Source organism: Filicampus tigris, chromosome 2 (genome assembly GCF_054856515.1).
Source record: "Filicampus tigris isolate MCC_2025a chromosome 2, RoL_Ftig_1.0, whole genome shotgun sequence".
NCBI classification, from domain to species: domain Eukaryota; kingdom Metazoa; phylum Chordata; class Actinopteri; order Syngnathiformes; family Syngnathidae; genus Filicampus; species Filicampus tigris.
The window spans coordinates 2,620,164-2,641,898 of NC_141218.1; the positions used below are offsets into that span (position 1 = coordinate 2,620,164).

Consider the following 21,735-nt stretch of genomic DNA (forward strand, 5'->3'; position numbering starts at 1 on the left):
TTTTACATTGCAAGGAGACAAATGGATACAAATCGTAACATTTCAACTTCTTGCATCTTCGTACACACGCACGCGCGCTACGCACAGACACGTACACTCAAAACACACACGCGGGCATTTACACTCACAACGTCGTCCAGTGACCGTAGGCTTGCGAGTTGGATTCTCGACGACGACCGTCCGCTCTCCGAGTGCCCTTGAGCAAGACAATCAACCCTAGGTTGCCTCCAAATTGGCATTGCGCACGCAAAACTGTTCTCAGTTGCTTTACAATTAACGCACGCGCCCACTTTGTGATTGACAGGTGGCCATCGCACACCTGAGATAAAATGACAAACGAGGACGGTCCTGATTGAAAATCGTCCCGAGTGAAAAGTGTTCCTCGGCACACGCTGAAAGAGACTTGTGAAATAATCATGTTGCACATTATGCAAATGAGCCCGCGCATATTGCAGCCAGCTCATTTGCATATTCACAAGCAGCCCGCCCAGGATTTCACTAATCAATACAGACGATTAATAATTGATGGGCTTCACTCGCAATTATGCTCACCTCGATCTTATTCGCACACACGAACGCACACCCATACACACCAAATGTAATCATCATCATCACAAATTCGTTCATAAATGTAATCCCAACCTAGACGTATTGTGCACAATGATCAGCAGCTCATTACAACCCAAATGTAATCATAATAATAATACGCAATAATCGCAATAATCTTTCCTTTCCTAGTCATAACAATAATAATAATAATAATGATAAACAGGAGATAGGCGCAGCTTGTGCAAACTTTCAAACGAGGTGAAACGATTGAAGGGGGAAAAAAACGTGATCGCGTTTTGCTCAACGCTGAGCTCGTCACGCATCGGCAGCAAAGTCGTGACATGGGACAATTGATGACACGATTACTGATGACATCATCACCGAGCGTCCATACGGGTTCAAAAGTATACGGACAATGTGGGACGTCGTCATCATCCTCTTCATTGTCATCGTCACCGTCATCATCGGTATTTTCTTCCTCCTCCTCATCGTCGCTATTGTCGTCTTTGTCAACATCATCGTTGCCACCGTCACCTTCATCATCATCATCTTCATTACTATCATCATCATAGTCCCCTTCGTCATCAACATCGTCATCGTCATTTTTTTTTTTTCAGAGTGCTGCCATGTTGTCCCACACATGCACTGCTATGATGACATCACATCACCATCGTTCAAGACTTGCTTAGTTTGCAAAGCCGCAGTAGGAAGTGCACATTACCAGGCTGCGACGTCATCAAAAAGTGACGGCATTCACAAAGTCTACACTCGACCTAACCCAACATCAATCATGTCATCACATGACATCAACAAAAAGACCACACACACACACACACACACCCACAGTACATTCCAGAGACATGGGCCTTTTGGGGTTCCTCAGGGAGGTTCTGCTGGACTGAAGCCCACATCAGGTGACCTACATTCAAGAAAAGGCAACACACACACACACACACACACACACTCAGCACAACGTATTCTAATTGTTGATTGGATCCAATATTATATGCAAATTACACTCAATTTCCATAATTAATGAACATGCAGGCACCTGAAAAGACAAAATAGACAATAGACAAAAAAATACACACTCATTCCATACTGACGGAGAGGAGTAGATGAGTCCATCTTTAAAAATGTGTACATATTACTTCATTTCGGATTCAAATATATATATATATATGTGTGTAAATAGAGAGAGAGCTAACTATCTAGATAGCTATCTAGATAGATAGATAGATAGATAGATAGATAGATAGATAGATAGATAGATAGATAGATAGATAGATAGATAGATAGATAGATAGATAGATAGATAGATAGATAGATAGATAGATGGATACATAGATACATAGAATGATAATCATCAATGATGTTGCTACTGTTTGTACCGGAGTGTTTATTGCTCTAACAGGAAGTGAGCGGCAATATCAATGATGTGTTTATTGCACTCCATAGAAACATCAACAGCGTCTTAATGAGCAGCATGCAATTATAACACGAAGACGTCGTTAGTAGCCGTGGCTGGAGACTGAAAAGCAGAATTTAAAAAATAGAAGAAGAGGAGAATAATAATGTGGGTAAAAATTGCTGGTTGTAGTTTTATTGTTTTAATGTGCGGTGCGAAGGGCCCTCTGGTGGACTCATTAGCTTGACCACTTTGACTTATTTTACGACGCCCGCTAATTAGCACGCGCGCGCAAGTTATGGCGGCAATCGGGCCACTTCCTGTGACACTCCGTCTCTCTCTCCGTCTCCGTCCGTCATTAACTCCGCGGACGTCCTTGCGGCGGCGGTCAAATGTGTAAAAAAAAAAAAAAAAAAAAAGTACAATAAAAGTGTCCACCCGCTCTCTCTTTATTCGCTTGCTTTGAGGCGGACCTGTAAAAAACCAACAGTGGTGTCTCATCAGGGTATTGTGAGCAAAAGCACACGCGCACACACAATAGAAACTGACAGTAAGTGGTCCTATCTCATCTAGCTAACACCACCCAAAAAAAAACGATGGGGTCACAGGACAAGACTTGACGGATATCAATCATCGAGAAACAACATAACAAACGATCAGAGAAAGAACAGCAAGTGGGAATACACCAAAGGAAAGCAAGTGCAGGAACAGGAAGAAAGCGCCGTTGCGTTTGTCCGACGAGGACTGCGTAAGGGGGAGGCGAACGGGATGGAAAATAAAAAGCCAGCTATGGCCGACGGACGCTTGTGCGAGTGTAAACAAAAGCGAAGGGTCGCCGGGAGAGCGCGATGATTGCACGTTGTTGTCAGCGGAAGGTGCGGCCAGACCGGCGCCGGCTCCCTTTGGCTCCTTTAGGGCCGTCTAATCTCTTATTTATGACGTCCACTGGTTCTCCGCCGTGGCCTCATTAGCGGGCCGCTCGTGCGCGAGAATTGCAGGATAATTAGCGCCTTCATTGTTTTAATAAGAGCTCGCGCGCTTGCGTTCTTCTTCACGAGTCCTGGCGGGAACCAGCGGCGGCCGCCGCCTTTGGACACGCGGACACACGCGTGGTCTTTGCACTAGAAAAACAACATGTCCACTCAGTGACACGACGCCACAGGTCATGTGGGATGCGCACACGTGTAGAGCAGCGAGCAAGCAAAATGTCATATCACAGCACCTCGCCTCACAGGACGCAAAAGCAAAGCAAAAAAAAAAAAATGCCGAGGCTAAACAAAATCCATCGCAGGTTGTGAAAAAAAAAAAAGCCAAGTGTTCAAGGCCTTTCTCAATCTTTCCACTGACCCTGAAAACGTCAGGAAAGCTTCTGAAGAAAGCATTCCCCAATCTTGGAAAGCGCCATCACCACGTGCGCGTTTTTAGGCGGCTGCGCAGAACTTTTGGTGGAACGTAGACCATAACACTTGGAGTAGCAGGATTTTGACACGAAAGAAGTACGAGACCCGTCAATTTGGCGTAAAGCGCTCTAGCAATGACGTCATCGACTAAAACGATTATTACTCACTGCTCGAGTGTCTAATAAAGGAATTGTATTTATTAAAATTCTGCTTTGAGTATAATTTAAAGTAAATGATGTCATATAAATGAATGAGAAACAATTGGTGGAGCACCATTGTCTCGTGCGGCTCTCGCGCCGCGCGCTTGTCAGCTGTTCTAAAACACAGCTGGTCCGGAGCCAAAGGAAAAGGAGACGCGCGTCACCAAGAGCTTCACTTCCAAGAGGAAGTCAATCCCAAGTAGGCCACACAAAACAACTCCGTTCCGATCGCACCCCGGAACTCTTTCTTCCATGAGGGAATTATGTCAACAAGCACCACATAAGCTATTTTATTTATGTGTCAGCCGAGCAATTCATCCTCAGACTCGTCAATATTTTAAAGCAGATGTAACGCCTCCTCTAACTCTATAAGATTTTTTTTTTTTTTTTTTAATCGATCACGGTGACCAGCAGCGTTTCTCAATGCGACCGTCGGTTGCTATAGAAACCCAGCGGCACCGTCCGTCCCAGCGCAATGTGCGGGAGTATAAGTAGAACCGTCAAAATGACTTGGACGCCGTAGTTACAGGAATAATGACTCGTAACTATTTTTATATTGTTTAATACCATAAAATAGCACCATGGTTATGAAATAGATACAGAATTGGGTAAAGTCAAGAGGCCAAAATGACTGCTCTTTTACGCCTAGTGTTAAGCAAAGACAACAAGAAGAAGGAGGAAGGGACTAGTTTTGTGATGGAGCCTGCTTGGAAGCATTCCAACTTGGGTTCTGCGGTTCGCAGTTTCTCAACCTTTATTGACACGTTTCTCAGTCACATGGTTTGTTGACTGGCAAGCGGCACGTTAGCTTCATCAGCTAACAGGGGCTGGTGAAGCTAACACGCTGCTTGCGTAGTCGTCGAGGTTTCCTCGCGCTTCTCTTTTTTTTCCGGTCGTAAATCCATCTTCCGCCACGACGGTCCGGAATACCTTAACGTCTCTGGGATGGCGCCACCACCGCTTCTGCTGAGGTCATTACTAGTGTCGGTTACCTCCAAACCCCTCATGAAGCCCACGGCACGCCCCGTGATCCCTCCACCAACATGCTGGCTCCAATTCAATGAATTCAGAGGCAGGTTTATGAACCAGTCCCTCCGTTTCAGTTTCATGAATAAAAACATGCACGACGCAGCAGCGAACCCCCCCCCCGCCCCCCGCCCCCAAATACACTTTGGACCCCCCATATAGTTCATCTAGATGGAGATAACATTTAGTCTTGGAGTCCTGGAGAGCTACTGGCTCCAAAGGCGGAACTCACGCATTGCTGTGACACACCGAAAGATATTGACAACCACACGTAGCAAAGAGAGACGAGGGCTCAAGTCAGTCAGGTGATGTCATCTTTATTCAAGAGTTTCTGTACAAAAAGCACGAGTCAGCAAATATCAGAGGGAACAAAGGAACAAACATGCACACGTATGTACGAATGTTTGCATTTTCATACACATGTATGAACATAAATATGTATGTATATGGACGTACCTGTCTATGTATCATTTATGTATGTACATATGTTTGCACATACATATGTATGAATGTACGATATACGTATATATGTACATCCCTTGTATTTGTGTACCTATGTATGTTTGCGTGTAGGTTTGTATGTACGAATGCACGTACATATATACGTATATAACCATGTGTGCGCGTACCGAATTATGTAAGTACATGCGAGAATGTACGTATACACGTATGTATGTACATACAATGTATTTGTGGGCTTATGCATGTGCGTACCTATATTGCGTCGTTTGCGTGTATGAATGTACAGTACAGGGTGGCCATCGCACGCAGTCAACTTTTGTGCTTTGGAAGCATTTCTTAGTTTGAGCACAGACACGCAAACACAAAAAACATTGACAACTAAACAAGAACTTCCTGAAGACTGCCTGAAACCACTTTGATGCCTCATCTAATATATATATATATATATATATATATATATATATATATATATATATATAGTGCTGTCAAACGATTAACATTTCTAAACTAATTAATCGCATATTTTTCCATGATTAATCGCGATTAATCGTATTTTTAAACTACAATTTTTTACGAAGCTTGGAACCGTTATGTACTTGAGTAAAATTTGGGAATTAATGTGGAAAACAAATAAAAGTATATTTCCATTCAAAGACTGTTCTAATAGCTTTCTTTGATCCTTAAATACGATTCTTTTCCTGCAGAATACAACAGTTGAACGATACAACAAAGACGTACAACTAATATGGTATTTGAATTTGGCTGTGCAAAGTGTGCAAATTATGTTGGATTCCTCCAATGAGTTGTCAAGCAACTTTTTTAAAGTAAAACTACGTTAAAGTCCGTCTTTGCGACAGTGACTCTCAAAGTTTGGCTGCCCAGTGAGCAGAGGTCAGCTGCTACAGGAAGTAAATAAAACTGCGTTAAATTTTTTTAGTGCGTTATGAAATTTAAATTAATCTCCATATTAATTAATCTTTAATTTTTGACAGCCCTAATATATATATATATATATATATATATATATATATATATATATATATATATATATATATATATATATATATATATATATATATTTTTTTTTTTTTTTTAAGAGTCCTAACTATGGAAAAGTTCCATTGCAGTCATTGAATATAAGTAAGGCTATACCTCACCAACATATTCCATACATATAACGAGTCGCTGACGTCGGGCTTTCAAAACCTTGTACCTCCAAAATGGTTACTTTTCAAGAGCCTCCTAAAATGGCAAGTTTGTTCAACCATTCGCATTGCGTCGTGACAGAGAGCAAGCCATTTTCAACACTTTAGAGTGGTCGATAATGTGTAAACATAACACCCTATGCGTGCGGACTGACCAATAGTAGATTTTTGAAAAAATATGAAATTGACCAAAATGTGACTTTTGAGGTTTTGGCCCGATGCCAGCGATGTGCTACATGTAACATGTTAAAGCCCGACATCATACTAAAGTGTTCCCATCAAAGTTAGTAAATGTTTCAAATTGAAGAAGACATTCAAAAGCAATTCCTTTTTGTCCCGATCAAGGTCCCTGATTGAGTGGTGGTAGACAAAGTGTCCAGCGGGGGTGCTATTTGACACGCTAGAGCCCAAAGAAAACGACAAGAAAAAGAGGACTAGTCACCTTGGCACGAAGACGAGGACACAATGATTGACACTTAAAAGACATCTAAATGGGAAGGTGGCAAATGTAAACATCACATCAACAGTTTGTCATTTTTTTCTTTTTAGCTTTTAGCTTAGCTGCTATGTGTGTGTGTGTGTGTGTGCGCATGTGTGTGTGCGTGTGTGTGCAGTGCATGTGTGACAAATTTTGTTTACAAAAAAGTGGACAACAATGTTTAGAACAATGTTGTGACTTTTTTTTTTTTTTTTTTACAAAACCATTTTTTACAATATCTAAAAGACAACAAACATTTTCCCATGGAGATTTCCAACATCAAATAAAGCTTTACAAATACGGAAAAAGAAGAAGCACACTAACAGCAAGAAGAAGAAGAAAAAGTCCAGAAAAAAAGAAAAAGAAAAGAAGAAAATGAAGAGGAGAAAAAAAAACCGACCTATTCGCCCTGGCTTGCTCGCCAAACAGTAACGCAGGGGTTATCTAGTACAGAACTTAGACAGCACATTTTATAGTGGTAAATACACAGGTGCTTTTCAAGGAAGGAGAAGGAGGAGAAGAAGAAGGAGGAGGAGAAGGAGAAGGAGAAAAAGGAGAAGCAAAGGGGAATCCGCGAGAAAATGATTTTCATGACAGTTTTCCAGGCTGGGACGTTCAGGAATTTGCTTCCATACCGATGAAGACGCTGGAAGATGTGAAGGTCCCGCCCCTTCAGGAAGACGGTCCCGCCCCTTCAGGAAGACGGTCCCGCCCCTTCAGGAAGACGGTCCCGCCCCTTCAAGAAGACTCCATTTTGATTGAACTCCTGACTTTGGAATTCCGGACTTGGTCCCATTCGAAAATGCCTTAAAGGTTCCAGATTGTTCCATTGGGACGCGTTCAAGCAAGGAAGAGGCAGAGCCGAGCCTCGTTGGCGCTCATTAACATAAATTAGCACTAATTAAAGACGTTCCCAAAAGATGACAAAAAAAACCTTCCCATCTTTACGCAATATTCCGGCAACTCAAGCAAGCGTCATGCAAACAAACAAGCGGAAGCGCCCGATTGCTCAAAGCTGATTGGCCAGTGATGATGATGTCATCAGGACCTTCTTGGAAGTTAAAGACCCTGGCCCCAAGCCCCCCCCCCGAGGCACAGTCCAAGTCTGTGGGGTGACATCATCAGCGGTCATGTGACCTTCAAGGTGGAGGCTGGCAGATTGTGAGGCTCGGCCGTGCGATGCAGAAGAATCCGTCCGTGCGGGGGGCGGGGGGAGGAGACCCGGGGCGGCGGCGGTCTCACATGGGCGGGACGATGAGACCGGCCATCGCTGCAAGGAGAAAGAACACTAGACTTCAACCCGACGTGCAAAAGTGCAAATATTGAAGCCGCGAGACGAGTGAGCTCTCGCCGCCCAAATGCTCCCGGGCGGACGCGGCCCAACATCAAGACGACTCAAGCCGCTTCCAAAACCTTTCTGGCCGTCTCACACGCTACAGCGGCTGCTTCAAAGCGCAGCGGAAGGCTTCCTGTGTCGTTTCAGGCATGGCGTGCTGACCAAATTTCAAGTTGCCAAAATCAAAGTGGCCGAATTTAGAAAACATTCAAACAACTCCAGCCAATGATGAAAATTGATCTGAAATGGAAGTTTCAGGCCAAAATGGCCGACTGACTTCCTGCGTGTTGTCGGACACGGCTTTGCGAGACCGGAGACTTTTTCATGGCTCCCCTCAAGGCGAAATGTTCCGTTGCTACAAACTGGCTTGGGGGGGCCTCCGAACGGACACGCCCACACACAAGTTATGGATCAACTTGGACTTGAAGACCATTCGTGGAAAGCGGGTGGCAGAAGTGTGGGGGGGAGGGGTGGTGATGGGGGAAGATGGGTGGGGAGGGGTGGGGCAATGCTCACCCTGGAGGCTGCCGCCATTGGTGGAGGTGCAGGTGGGGGGCGGGGAGGTCTGTGGCCGCACCACGGGAGCGAAGGCGCTCTTCTGTTTGACTGCAGAAACCATAGTCACGGGAGAGAATGAACGCACGCCTACGAGAGCAGGAAGAAGAGGGAGAGCACGGGTGAGGAAGGAGGAAGTGAGCGGCGGGGCGGGCGCGTCGGCAAGGGGCGGGGCGGGGCGGGGCGGGGCGGGGCGGGATGGGTATGCATGGATGACAACGGTGAGGCCGGCTCGCCTCCGTTGGGCAAAGTTGATCCATAACTTGTAGAAACCACGATGCTGATCGCCGTCGCCCCGGTAGCCTAGCTTAGCATCGAGACTGGAGGCTCCCGCCGATGGAGGCTACTTGTGGAAAACACGAGACACAACCGGCCGGCTCCCGTCAATAAATGCGATTAACGCGCACGATAGCGGACCTGAGAGCGTAGATGCTAAACTAAGCTAAGCTAAGCTAAGAAGAGTGCAGCAAAGGCATCAGTCAGGCATCACAGAGCAGATCTGAGTTGTTAGCCTAGCTTAGCATCAAGACTGGAGACCAGCGTGACAGAAGGATGATATAAGCAGCTCACATCAATCGACACAAGTAACGTGGAGCAACGCTTGCAATTTTGACGCAAGGCTGGATGACGCTAAGACGCTAAGCGGCGGTGACGTCGGAGGGCGACGGACGCAGCCCGTTTCACGGTTTGACATTAGCCAAAATCATCCGAGCCAGGCCGATGAAACCGCCATCGTGTCTTACTTTCTGATGAGACCGAAAACGCTGCTCAGTGTCGGAGTCTGCGTTTCTCCACTAGATGGCGCTGCAGAAGCCCCTCGGCATGATTTTGCCGCTTCTGCCCGCCGCCGACAAACGCAGAGGGGGAAACGCTCGCTTCTTCCGCAGGAGAACCTTTTGGCTCAGTTGCAGCGCTTGCATGTGGACGACTCCGTGTGTACAACACTTTGAAAAAGGACTAAGGAAAAGACGGGCTCCCGTTTCAGTCTGTTGTACCTGACCGATTTCAAATCGCAACTCTGTCACAGATGACGTTTGGACGCATGAGAAAGGCGTCTCAGCTTTTGATATTCAAGTCATCGCTTCGTGTGGAAGCGCAACTCTGGCCCGTGACCGCACTCGTGAAGTTGCCGATTAACTGCACGTCAATCCTTTGGATCAATTCATCGGTTCCTACATTTTGGCTCTCTGTTGTCAAAAGTGAAACAAAAGGACAAAGTCAGACAAATGTAAATCGTATCTTTGTTCTTTTAAGTGTCAAGGGACCACAAAAGAAATAATTTGACTCAATGGATACTTTTGCAATGAATTGCCCGATTAATCGGTCATTGGAAGTTTCCCCTGCCAAATACTGGAATATATCTGCACCCCCTCCTCAAAAAAAAATCATTTGGTCAGGGCCTAGTGTAGATGTTAGTGAATTTGTGTGGGGGTGGGGGTGAGGACCAATGAGGGGTGTATGGCGAGGAAGGGTGAGGGAGGTGCGGGGGGGGGGTTGAGTGCATGTGCGCCTTTGATTGCCGCCATGACCGATCACACAGCAAATTGGGAGTTTTTCTCAACAATGACGTGGGCGGGCTAAAATGGGGGTCCGGGAATCTGCTGACAGCTGTCAATCAAACTGGCCGCCGGAGCGGCTTGCGTTTGGTTGGCCTGAGCGGGCGGGCGGGCGGGCGGGCGGGCGACTTACTGGCGTAGGCGGAGTTGGCGCCGGCGCCGTTGATGAAGCCGGGCGAGCCGGGCACGGCCAGGTTGCCCATGGCGGCGGCGGCGGCGGCGCCGTAGCCGTTGATGGAGGACGTGATGCTGTTGATGGCGTTGTAGTTGGACTGCTGCGGCGTGGAGCTCGGCGCGTAACCGCGAGGGGAGACGCTGCTGGAGCTGCGCGAGTAACCTGCAAACAACGCGCACAAAAATCAAGCACGGAGAAATCGCCGTTCAGCGCTTGAGCGCGTTGCGAGCTCGCTGAAAGAACACGCTGGCTCCCTTGCACAATGCACAGCACGCTTCAGCATTTTCCCTCAATCGCCTTCAATACTGCTTGTGATTGACAATCAATAAACAAAACTGTTTAATCACTAGAATGGATGCAATCTCTTTTATTTCACAAATATTAATGACTTTTATGATCAATAAATATATCAACCAATGGATAAGCAAAATAAATGTTACAAATAAAAAGTAACGAATCGCAAAATTTTCCATAATTGATCGCGATTAATCGTTAATTTTTCAACTACAATTTTTTACAACCAATATTTACTTGAGTAGAATATTGGAATTAATGTGGAAAAAAAATACAAGTATATTTCAGTTCAAAGACTGTTCTAATAGCTTCCTTTGAATGCGATTCTTTTCCTGTAAAATACAACATTTGAACGATACACCAAAGACGTACTAATACGGTATTTGAATTTGGCTGTGCAAAGTGTGTAAATTATTTGGGATTTCTTCAGAGTCGTTGAGCAACTTTTTAAAGTAAAACTAGGTAAAAGTCTGTCTTTGCGACAGTGACTCTCCTCGAAGGTTGGCTGCACAGTGAGCTGAGGTCATCTGATACAGGAAAACCGGAGTTAACTGAGTTAATTTTTTTTAGTGCGTTAAGAAATTCAATTTAATCTCCATAGTTAATGCTTTAACTTTGAATATATATATATATTTATTTTCATTATTTCCAACAAAAAAAAAACAAACCAGTTATGTAATTCAAATAAAACATTACATATACATTTGTTTTTACAAAAGTACATGAAGCATTTATTCAATAAAATGTATTTTGATGTCCATTTTGCCATTTTTTGGTTTGATTACTGACAATAATGAACGAAAGAATTACTGTAATCCTGTCAAATAAAATGTTTGCTGTATATGTACAAAAACAATTTCTTGTGCATACAAACATTTTAATGCATCGATTTTAGGGCGGGGAAAAAAGAAAGTGGCCTATATTGTGCCGTCAGCCGAGGAGGCGGCGTGCGCGCGCCGCCCCGCGCGGCTCACCCTGGTCGGCCTGCGACGCCTCCGAGATGTTTGCGCTCAGCTGGCTGCCGAAGGAGTTGACGGCCATCATTCCCGAATGCGCCGCCGCGCCGCTCAGGGACGGCAGCTGGTTGTGAGCGCGAGGCACGCCGCTGTACAGCGCCTCCGTCAGGTCGGCCGCCCTCTTCAGGATCATGTCCTGCGGGGGAGGGAGATGGGTGGGGGGGGGAGGGGGTGCTTGAAAGGCGAAAGCTTGGCGCTTGGGCCACCCGTGAAGCCCCACTCACCTGGTTGTTGTGCGGCATCCCGTAGAGCGCCTCCACCAGGTCGGCGGCTCGCTTCAACAGCACTTCCTGTCACGTGCCAAAGTGAGTTGGGTCAACACAGTGAAACTGAACAATCATTTCTTCCCGAAATAGAATAAAAGCAAGAATGCTTTTCAATAGATGGACACGAAGTGAAAGGACATTTTCCAAGTCAAACTAATTGGAGAGCAAATGTCCCTTTCTTTTCTTCAGTATCAGCCGGAAGAAGGCCGTTGGGACGCTCGTCCGGCAGTTGTGTCCTCGTGTCCACCCACCCTCCGCCCCTCAATCACTCCATCGACCCCGCACCATTTGGAGCACTAGTTACTAGTTACTAGTTCCCTCCTTCTGACAGCCAGCTCACGACTTTCTCCTCGTCACACATCACATGACCGTCGTACCTGTCGTAACGCGCCGGCGCATTAAGATCTCCGACTAGTCATTGGGAACAAAAAATATTAATTGGAACTGTATTTTATTTGCTTTATTGTACATATTTTCAATTGAAGAAAATGAATTTCTTATTTCCGTGGGGACAGCATATGCGCCATGTTTTCCTGCTCGCAATGGATCGTGGATTATATTAGCAGTTGCGGGTGCAACGATGCACACTACTTTTCCAAGTGCATTGTGGGTCATTTTGAGTGCTCTACATTTATCTTCCCTGGACATTCATAATTCTTACTGATGTTTTTTTCAACTTGCACACAATACACCAAATAAAAGCAATACGAAAACGAAAACGAAACGAAAAAAACAAATACTAAAGGAAATATAAAAACTAAACTAAAACTAAACATTTGTAGAACAAATTGAAAATTTCCCCACTGTGGGATCAACAAAGGCGTTCTTTTCTTAACAAAAAGACACTCTAATAAAAACTTACAAAGCCGCCCTGAAAATGAATGAAAACGGACTACGTTTGAAAACAAAAGTCAAAACAAAATAAAAACAAACTCAAATGAACATTCGCAAACGATTGTAATCCTGTCCGGCGCACGCCGTCTGTCGTTGCTTGGTCCAAATTTGTCGGTCGGAAAGAAACAAACAAAAAAAAGGTTCCACTTCACGGGGGATAAACTCTGCGAAAGAAAGTGAAGGAAACAGGAAGACGGCGAGCACCACAAGATGCAAACAGGGAGCAAAAGAAGGACAAGCCGGAGACGGAGGGACCAAGAAAAGGCGACAAGGACAAAGAGAGGAGGGAAAAGGCCAAAAGGTGAGAAGGAGGGAAGAAAACAAGGGAGTGGAGGAGAAACAGGGGCGGGGGGGGGGGGGGGGGGGGAGCTTATGAGGGTGTTGACACCCAAACACCATCATCAGCTGCAGGACTGAGAGAGCGAGCGCAAGAGAGAGAGAGCAGTGGATGACATCCCCGAGGAAAAGAAGTGGGAAGGTGGAGGCCTCTGCTGGCGCTCCCTTGGGTATTACACCCCCCCCCTCCCTCCCCCCTCCTTTTACCATCACTTTTTATTTGCACTCTTCTCTCCTGTCATGTCATATTTCTCCTTCCCCTTCATCCTGCTCTGCTCTGCACGTGTGTGTGTGTGTGTGTGTGTGAGTGAGCGAGCGAATCCCGCGTGGCGTTGGGAGCAATCGCGTGGCGCCATCGAGCTTCGCATCCAGCAGCGTCGCTGCGTTGCCACGGTGACACTGCTAACATTTCACCTTCAACCACTGGCTCCTTTCTTAAGGGCCTGTTCACCGGGCCGGCAATTTTTATTTTTAATGAGATTTTTTTTTTTAATGTATTCATTTACGACATCAAAATGGCAGCGCAGCCGTTCGGGAGTGAGCAATGACTGATTGACTGCCAATCATCAATCAATTGATGGATCGATCCAAAGATATTTTGAATGTTATTTATTTGGCCACTGCACATCTGTGTTTTATTTGATTTCGATGACTCTTTCATTCAACTAATTGTGTGTGGGAGGGAATCCCAACGCCGCCGTAAAGCTGGGAGCTGCTCCTCCTCCTCCACAATTTCCTGCTGGGGGGGGGGGGGGTCTCCATGAGGTGTTGGTTGGGGGGCGCGGGGGGGGCGCTTGAGCATGAGGCGAGCCTAACCCAGAGGAGGAGTCATCAGACAGCTCTTAACTAAGATAAATCACCAGCGGCGAGGCGAGGAAGGAGAAGAAACGGGGGAGTGGCGGCAGGGGGGGGTATGGGGGGGTTGACATTAGCGACCATCCGAGAGTCTTCTAAGGACGAGCAACGGCGGCGACCGCTCGCTTGACTTGACTTCCTGTCATCTTCAAGATGCCATTGTGTGTGAATCCTCACACACATATAAAGTAATTCCACATTCAAATATTCCAATCAATCAATCAATCAATCAACTAGGACTGAGACTAACGATGATTCTAATACTCAATCTGTCGGTTCATTTAAAAAAAAAAAAACAATGTTTAATTTCCCTGCTTTTTTTCAAAACATGAAAGAACCAAGTATTTCAAATTGACAATCCATGACAACAAATGATGACTGAATGTTGATCATTGTTTTGTAAAAGAGAAGCAAAGGTTTTATTCCACTTCAACACAAAGATAATCGGTGCACTTTTGTGGAGGAGGACGGAAATGCGAAAAGAAGCACAATCAGAATGCACGAGGTAGGATTGGCGTACAATTGAGCAGCAAAAACCTGCCCGGGCAAATTCGACGTCATCAATGAAGCTTTGCTGAATTGATGAGTGACGACGCTCGTGTCACATGACACGCTTGATTGGCATGTCGATGAGCAACAAAAGACTTCCTTCGCCAATCAATAAAGGTCGGATAGATGGTTGATGTCGTTGCCATCAAACATCATCAGCCAGTGCCCTTAAATTGGGCGCATCGAGGCTGTATTGATTATTAATTTGAGTGGAACCTGCATTGAAGAAACTCATCGGGGGAAGGGCTCGTCCGTTTGAGCCGACTGTCCGTTCGTTACATTGGAGCACTTTTTTTGCGTGGCCTAAAAATGCCCGGTACAAATACGAACAAAATATTACAAATATCAATGTGTAATATTATTGATATTTGGCAACATTTTGAAAGGGTTTGAAAAGTTTTCCCAAACTTATCCTGTTGATGCTTGGTGGGACGTTAATGACGTGTTCATGAACGGCGAGGTTAGCGCTTCCCTTTTTTCACCTCCGTTACGAGTTGATGCCAAAGATGACAAAAAAAACAAACAAAAAACAAACGACGAAAGCAGCAAAACGAGCCACTGCTGGCTGCAGTGCAAACAACAGCCACGGATGTGAACTTGGGCTGCGCAATCAATCGAAATTCAATTACAATTACGATTATTACACTCCACGATTACAAAATTGGCATAATCGTAAAAAAACGATTATTGATATGCATTTATATCCAACACACTGTTTGTTTACACAAGGAAATCATACATTTGCTCCTTTTTTTTATATAATAACTATATAAATTATATGAATTTTGTTTCATCCCAAAGGAACTTACATAGTTATAGTGTTTCAAAAAAAATATTTGTATTATTTATATTTTCTACGTTTAAACATTTTCTTGTTTTGTACCAAAAAACAACTGATCGTGTGATTTCAATTATTACCAAAACAATCGTGATTAGTATTTTTTTTTTCATAATCGAGCCGCCCGAATGTGAACAGGTCGATACGACGCGCTCCTTTGAAGCCGCGTGCTGCCTTTGGCGATGCTAAGCTAACGCGCACGCTCGCTATTGCATTTGAATGGTCTCTCTCCCTTGCTAACATGGCCGCCGGCTTGGTGCGTGTTTTCACCTGCTCTAGTCTACTCCAAGTCTGTTGAGCAATGACAAGAGAGCAGCGCAAGCCGGAAACGTTTGGCCGCTCTCTGCCCATTGCTGGCACCACAGCGCCGTTTGGTGGCGGCGTGGCGAATTGCGGCCGATTCTGGAACCAACTGATCTAAATCGCTACCTCGGAACGAGGCGTTTTGAATGGGCCGCAGCCGATTTTCTGTCAGCTGAATCGGGCGTCCGTTGGTTGCGGGTTCGTTAAACTAAGGTTCCACTGTGCTGACGGCTGATTGGCTCCGATGTCAAAATAGCATGTGACATGCTTACACGCGGATGACAATCAGAGGTGGCAAATGCGGGAAGTCAAAACGCTGGCCAGAGTTTGGCTTGAGCCACAGATGCTTCGTAGCATCCGCTTGAGGAGAAGCACCTGCTGTGGCTCAAGACAAACCTTTCACCTTCTGAACTCGCATCTGCGTATAATTCAGCACTCAAAGCGTTGGCTGGATTATCATCGACTGAGTTGGCCGTGTCACATGACACGCTTACACTGGCGTGTTTGGAGTGTCATAGTCCAGCCGGTGCGCGCCATCCAACCAATGAGCGTACAAAGAAAAGCCCGGCCAAGGCGCGCCGGCAGGTGGGAGCAAACAGGAAGTGACAGGCGGCGCTAACCCGCCAGCGAGCGCTCACGAGCAAAAAGCGCCTGGGAGGAAGAGGAAGGCATAAATATTCATGGTGAGGAAGAGGTGAAGGCTGGCCATGATGGCGGCGGCGGCGGCGGCGCGACCTGCGCCGGCGATTAGCATCAATTTACAAACAAACGGCTTTTGGTGGCGTGTCGCTGTTTGATGAATGGCTTCAATTTGGCAGCGGCGTTCACTGTCAGCGCACATCTGCCCTCATTGGCCACATCGCCGCCGCCAAACGCAATCTGCCGCCGCTCGCCTCCGCAATCACGCGCGCGCGCGTCTTCGCCGAGAGCGCGCTCGGTGTCAACTTGCAGCCCGCGGCAGCCTCGTCCGCCGTCTCGCTCTCAACGGGAGCGTTTGGACGCAGCGCGGCAGTCGGACGACAGCGCAAAGAGTCACTGACATGCCGGTGGCGTGACCGCTTCCCACTTCCACCGTCCCGCATTCAGAATTCAACGTCAATCTGCATCTTGATCTTCATTCTAATCTAAACTTGAATCGCAAACTTAATCGGAATCTAAAATGTGTCCATTGAAATGCAAATCTTTTTTTTTTTTTTTCTATGTAGACCCAAATCTCAATTTCAACCTTGATTCAAATTTTTTATTTATAACTCACCAAATCTGAATGTCATACTAAAATTCATTCATTCAAATTCCAATCCAACTCTGAATCGAAATGTAAAAATTCACGTGTATCTAAAATGGAATCTAAAGCTAAATCTGTATTCAAATCTAAATTTGAATCTCAATGTGAATCGAGGTGTTACTCTGAAATTAAAATTCCATCTAAGACTCAATGCCAAGCTAAATGTAAATCTAAATCTAAATTTTGAACGGAATCTCAATTTTAAACTAAATCTGAATGCAACTCAATATTCAATCACAAGATAAATCTCAATCTGAATCTAGAACTCAATCTCAAGATAAAATCTCATGTCAACCTAATTGTAAATCCAATTTGTGATCAAAATCTAAATTTGAACGCAGAACTCAATCTCAATCTGAGACTCGTTGTCAATTTTAAATGTAAATCTCATTCTCAATCTGAAACTCCATTTCGAATGTAATCAGTGTATAAATCAAAATCTGAATCTAAATCTCAATGTAAATCTTAAATTGAAGCGCAATCTAAAAGCACATCTCCATGTAAATCTGGACTTGAACTTCAATCCGAACCAAAACTGGATCTCACACAATTTGCTTCACCAGTTGCACACCACCTATTTGACTGAAGCTAAATTTCACTCTAAAATCCTCTCTCAATCTCATTCTAAATCTTATTCAAAAACTGAAACTGAATTTAGATCCTCATCCGAATCTAAAAATAAATCTCAATCTGAATCTATATCCGAATGTCAATTTAAATCTCAGTATGAACAGGAATCTGAATCTCGATCTCAGTCTTCATATAAAACTAAATGTAAATCTGATTCTAAAATATCAACGTGAATCCAAATCCCGTGGTGAAAGTGTATCTCAATCTGAATCCAAAATGAACCTGAATGATCATGTCAATCTTAATCTCAATCAGAACCGAAATCTTTTAGTGAATACAAATGTCAATATGAAATGAGTTCAAGCTCAAATGGAGTGTAAATCTGGACGAAAGTGGAGTAAGCTTTGACCGGGGACCGACCAACCAGAAGCAACATAGAACACAGAAAAAAAAAAACAGGACAAGGTGGTAGCGCGTGCGTGCGCGCGCGTGCGTGCGTGAGTAGGAAAGCACTGACCTTTGGTAACCTCTCGGGGTCCCCGGGGTGGCGAGGGATGACCTTCTGTAACCTCTGGAAGCCGTAGTCGATGGTGGGCTCGTTCAAGGCTGTCGACGCACACACAGGTGGGGTGAGACGCACGGTTGCCATGGCGATGATGAAGTCATCTGATTAAGCCAACACTTGATGAAATGACTGGATCCTAATTCAAATCTAGTTCCTGCCGGCGCAAAGGCGGGAAGAAGGAGTCGGGAGCGACTTGTTCTCGGCCATCAAGTCCATTAATCATAAAACGCTGTCAAATTTGACTTTGGGGACAATTTGTCAGAGGGTCTTTGTCAGCGTTAGCGCTTGTAGCGGCTAACGATGATTGACAGGCCGCTCGTCGGCCGCCTCCTCGCCCTCATTTGCATAAGTGCGGCCTTCATGAATACGAAGCGGGCGGGCGGGCGGTCCGCAGACGCTATTAGCATTAGAACAATATTTGTTTGGCTTTCCGGGGAACGCCGGCCCGCAGACACTAAATCTAATTTGTCCGAGGCGGCCGGAGGCGGAGACAAGACGATGAAGAAACGGCCAAATGGAAAGACGTGTGGGAAAAAAAAAAAAAAAAAAAGAGGTGAAGAGTGACAAAGCGAGCGGGAAGCACGCCAGCGCCGCCGCGTCCGATTTCTGGTCTGCCGCGAACGTGCCACGGCGGAATCCCGCAGAGACTTGTGGCGGGAAAACAATCAGGCCCGTCCCCAAATCGCATTTCCTCCCTGCGAGACCACGTCAAAACTGCCTCAAGATGTGCTCCCAAAGCTGGAAATCCAAGTCGACGGAGACGCGGGGGCCAATCGCGACTCGACGAAAATCTCAATCCTACTCCGAGTTTAAACGCCAAACTGAGTCTGAATGCAAATCTCAATCTTAATCAGAGCAAATCAATATCTCACTCTCAATTGGAGTGGATCTAAACATCAATCTGAATCTGAATCAAAATCTCGACCGGAATGAAAAGCTTCATCTTTATCTGACCAGATCTAACTTGAATCTGAGCGGAAATCTCAGTATTCCTTTGAGCGGATCAAACTATCAATCTAAATGAAAATCTTCATCTGAAAAAAAGATCAATCTTAACATGCCTACATATAACAATCAACATGGACCTGAATCAAAATCTCAACCTTAATCGGACTCAATCTAAATATCTATCTGAATGAACATTTTCATCTTTAAATGCCTCGCTAGAAATATCAACTTGGACCTGAATGAAAATCTCAATTTTAATCTGACTGAATGTCAATATCGATATGAATCTGAAGTGAAAGATCAATTTCAATCTGAACGAATCTAAATGTCAATCCGCATCTGAATGACAACCTCAATCTTTTTCTGATGGATTTGAAATCGGCCTGGATCTAAATATCAATGTGATTGGGAATCCAAATCTCATCCTTCGTCTGACTGAATCTTCAAGTCAATCCACAGGAATTTTCCCGTGAAAATAACCTCAATGGGAAGGAGGAGCTTCACCTTCACTCTAAACAGTTGGGTTAAAAATAACACAATTTGGTGTCAAAAATGGACCGATACACAAACTGGGTCAATTTGACCCACTTTCTTGCATTGTTTTGTCCAAAACAGCCCATTTTTGGGGTTGTTTTGTACAACACTACCAATTTTTGGGTTGTTTTCTGCAAAAACAACCAAGTTGGGTCAAATTGACCCAAGTTGTGGATCGGTCCATTTTTGACCCCAAATGGTGTTATTTCTAACCCAACTGTTTTTAGAGTGTTGGATCGCAGCACGCATCTGGCGTGAGCACGCATCTGGCGTGACGGCGTCCCGACTCAGCAAAGGAAAGGCGAGACCTCGGGCGTCCACTTCCTGTTGGTTTATTTCCTCGTTAGCGCCCGGCCACCTCGCCTGCTCAAAAGCCAAACAAGGCGAGTAATTGCGGGGCCGGCCGGCAAGGATTGGACGGCGGGAACCAGCGTCACCGTCCTGCGGTGTGCCGCCTCGCCGCTTACCGGAGGCGGACATATTGTCCACTTCATTAAGTTGCCACGCGTTACTTGATGCGCGGCATCCATTTCGTTGCGGCGCATCGCAAAGATTGCGCGCGGTGCCCCTAAGTGAGCTTGATGGCGTGGCGGAAGGCGCGGTCACGTCCGCCGCCGCATTCCGCTCGTCCTTCTTCTCGTCCGCTTCCCCGAGGCGCTCGCCCATCGGACGCCAATTTGCCGTCTTCCCGGCCGCGTGATTGATGCGGGTCACAATGCGCCGATTTGTTTCCCGCCACTTGACAAGCGTCTTCTCGCTTTCATCCAGCAGACGGAAAGCGGGCCTTGCGGGGTTCTGCTCCCTTTTCGCTGATTGGCTGAGAACCTGGCATCCACTTCCTGTCTTGGTCCGGGGCTGTCTTTGATATCTGTGATGACATCCCGAAGCGCCGATGGGCTCAAATGCCGCCGCGGCTACTCAGGCGTGCGTGATGTGTGTGACGTCATCCCGACCAGGATGATGATGCCACACGTGTCCTCGCTCGCGGACTGGCTGAGGAAGCAGCGGCATCCACTTCCCGTCCTCCTGTCCTGACACTGGCGAGAAGTCCCGAGGTGTCTTTGATGTCATCCTTAACATCATCAGCTCGGATCAAACGAGCCGCCGCCACCGCCGCCGCCGCTCGTCTGCCAGCTGTGTAAATCAGTCGCCGACCTTGGCGCCGGCGGTCCTGCCGCAGCTGTCGGGACCTGACCGGAAAACAGCCGCCTGCCGTCTTGCTAATTAACAGCTAATCACCTCCCACTGACTCAAAGACGCGTCCCCCTCCTCCTCCCCACCTGAGATGTTACTCTGCGGCCTAAAGCGGCCCCGCAGAAAGCGCTAATTAGCCCACATTAGCTCTTGGAATGTGCCCGCGATGTGATCGCTGCCTACTGAGGACACAGGAAGTCCCGCCGGGCTGTCAATCAAAAGCCGACTTCAAAGGAAGTCTTCCTTTCATCACACGCATGTCCCCGCTGCTAAGTTAGCAGCTTTGGGGTAAGTGGGGGGGCGGGGGGGGGGGAGAGGTGGGTCAATCTTGGGTCACACAGGTGACATCGTCTGTCAATCACAGCACTCCTTCAATGATGATCGGCTTGATAATCGATCGTCTAAACGTGGGCGAACTGGGTCAAAAATCAGCAGAGCAAATTCTGAAAGAACATGCTTAGAACATGCTAAAAGAAGCTAGAAAAGAAAAAAAAAAACATTAGAAGATGGTAGAAGAACTCAATCGAAAATAATGTGGGAAGAAAAGGCGACAAACTTGAAACGCGCTCGATGACTTTGTTGTTTCCCCGCCGCCGCAATGAGGAAAACGCACCTAGCGAGCGGCTGGACACTGACGTTGAAAAGTCCTATAGTTTCGTCTTCCCGCCGACAGGTCCACAAAGCCGCCTCTATCTGCTCGGCCAATCGCAAGAGGCGGCGGGCATCGTGACAAAGGTGGAGGGGCGAGGGGCTGACAGCAGGACGGTCGGGGGCGCTTTCAACGCCACGCGCTGACATTTACTTATCAGGCAAAACAGCCGACTTGTGACCTTTGAGCTGCCTTCAAGGCCATCTGGATGTTGACGCGATTGTCCGCAAAAGTCAAAGGTCAGATGCCGGCGATATGCGCATGCGCAATCGGGCCGCTGCGCGCGTGC

The 21,735-nt window shown here is 46.2% G+C and overlaps 1 protein-coding gene across 4 annotated transcripts in view; it reads right to left on the reverse strand.

Moving 5' to 3' along the window:
• Positions 1-4,884: 4,884 nt before the first annotated feature.
• Positions 4,885-21,735, reverse strand: part of LOC147150829 (transcription factor COE3-like) — a 51,188-nt gene continuing 34,337 nt past the window's right edge. For 3 of the 4 annotated variants that reach the window (XM_086023248.1, XM_086023244.1, XM_086023245.1), the window contains exons 11-16: positions 18,074-18,162; positions 11,885-11,950; positions 11,619-11,796; positions 10,309-10,512; positions 8,581-8,709; positions 4,885-7,998 (exon numbers count right to left, since the gene is read on the reverse strand). In XM_086023248.1, coding sequence (XP_085879374.1) covers positions 7,967-7,998; positions 8,581-8,709; positions 10,309-10,512; positions 11,619-11,796; positions 11,885-11,950; positions 18,074-18,162 — 698 coding nt within the window. In that variant the 3' untranslated portion in view covers positions 4,885-7,966. The remainder of the gene's footprint in view (positions 7,999-8,580; positions 8,710-10,308; positions 10,513-11,618; positions 11,797-11,884; positions 11,951-18,073; positions 18,163-21,735) is intronic. The other variant, XM_086023246.1, reaches the window with a different exon arrangement.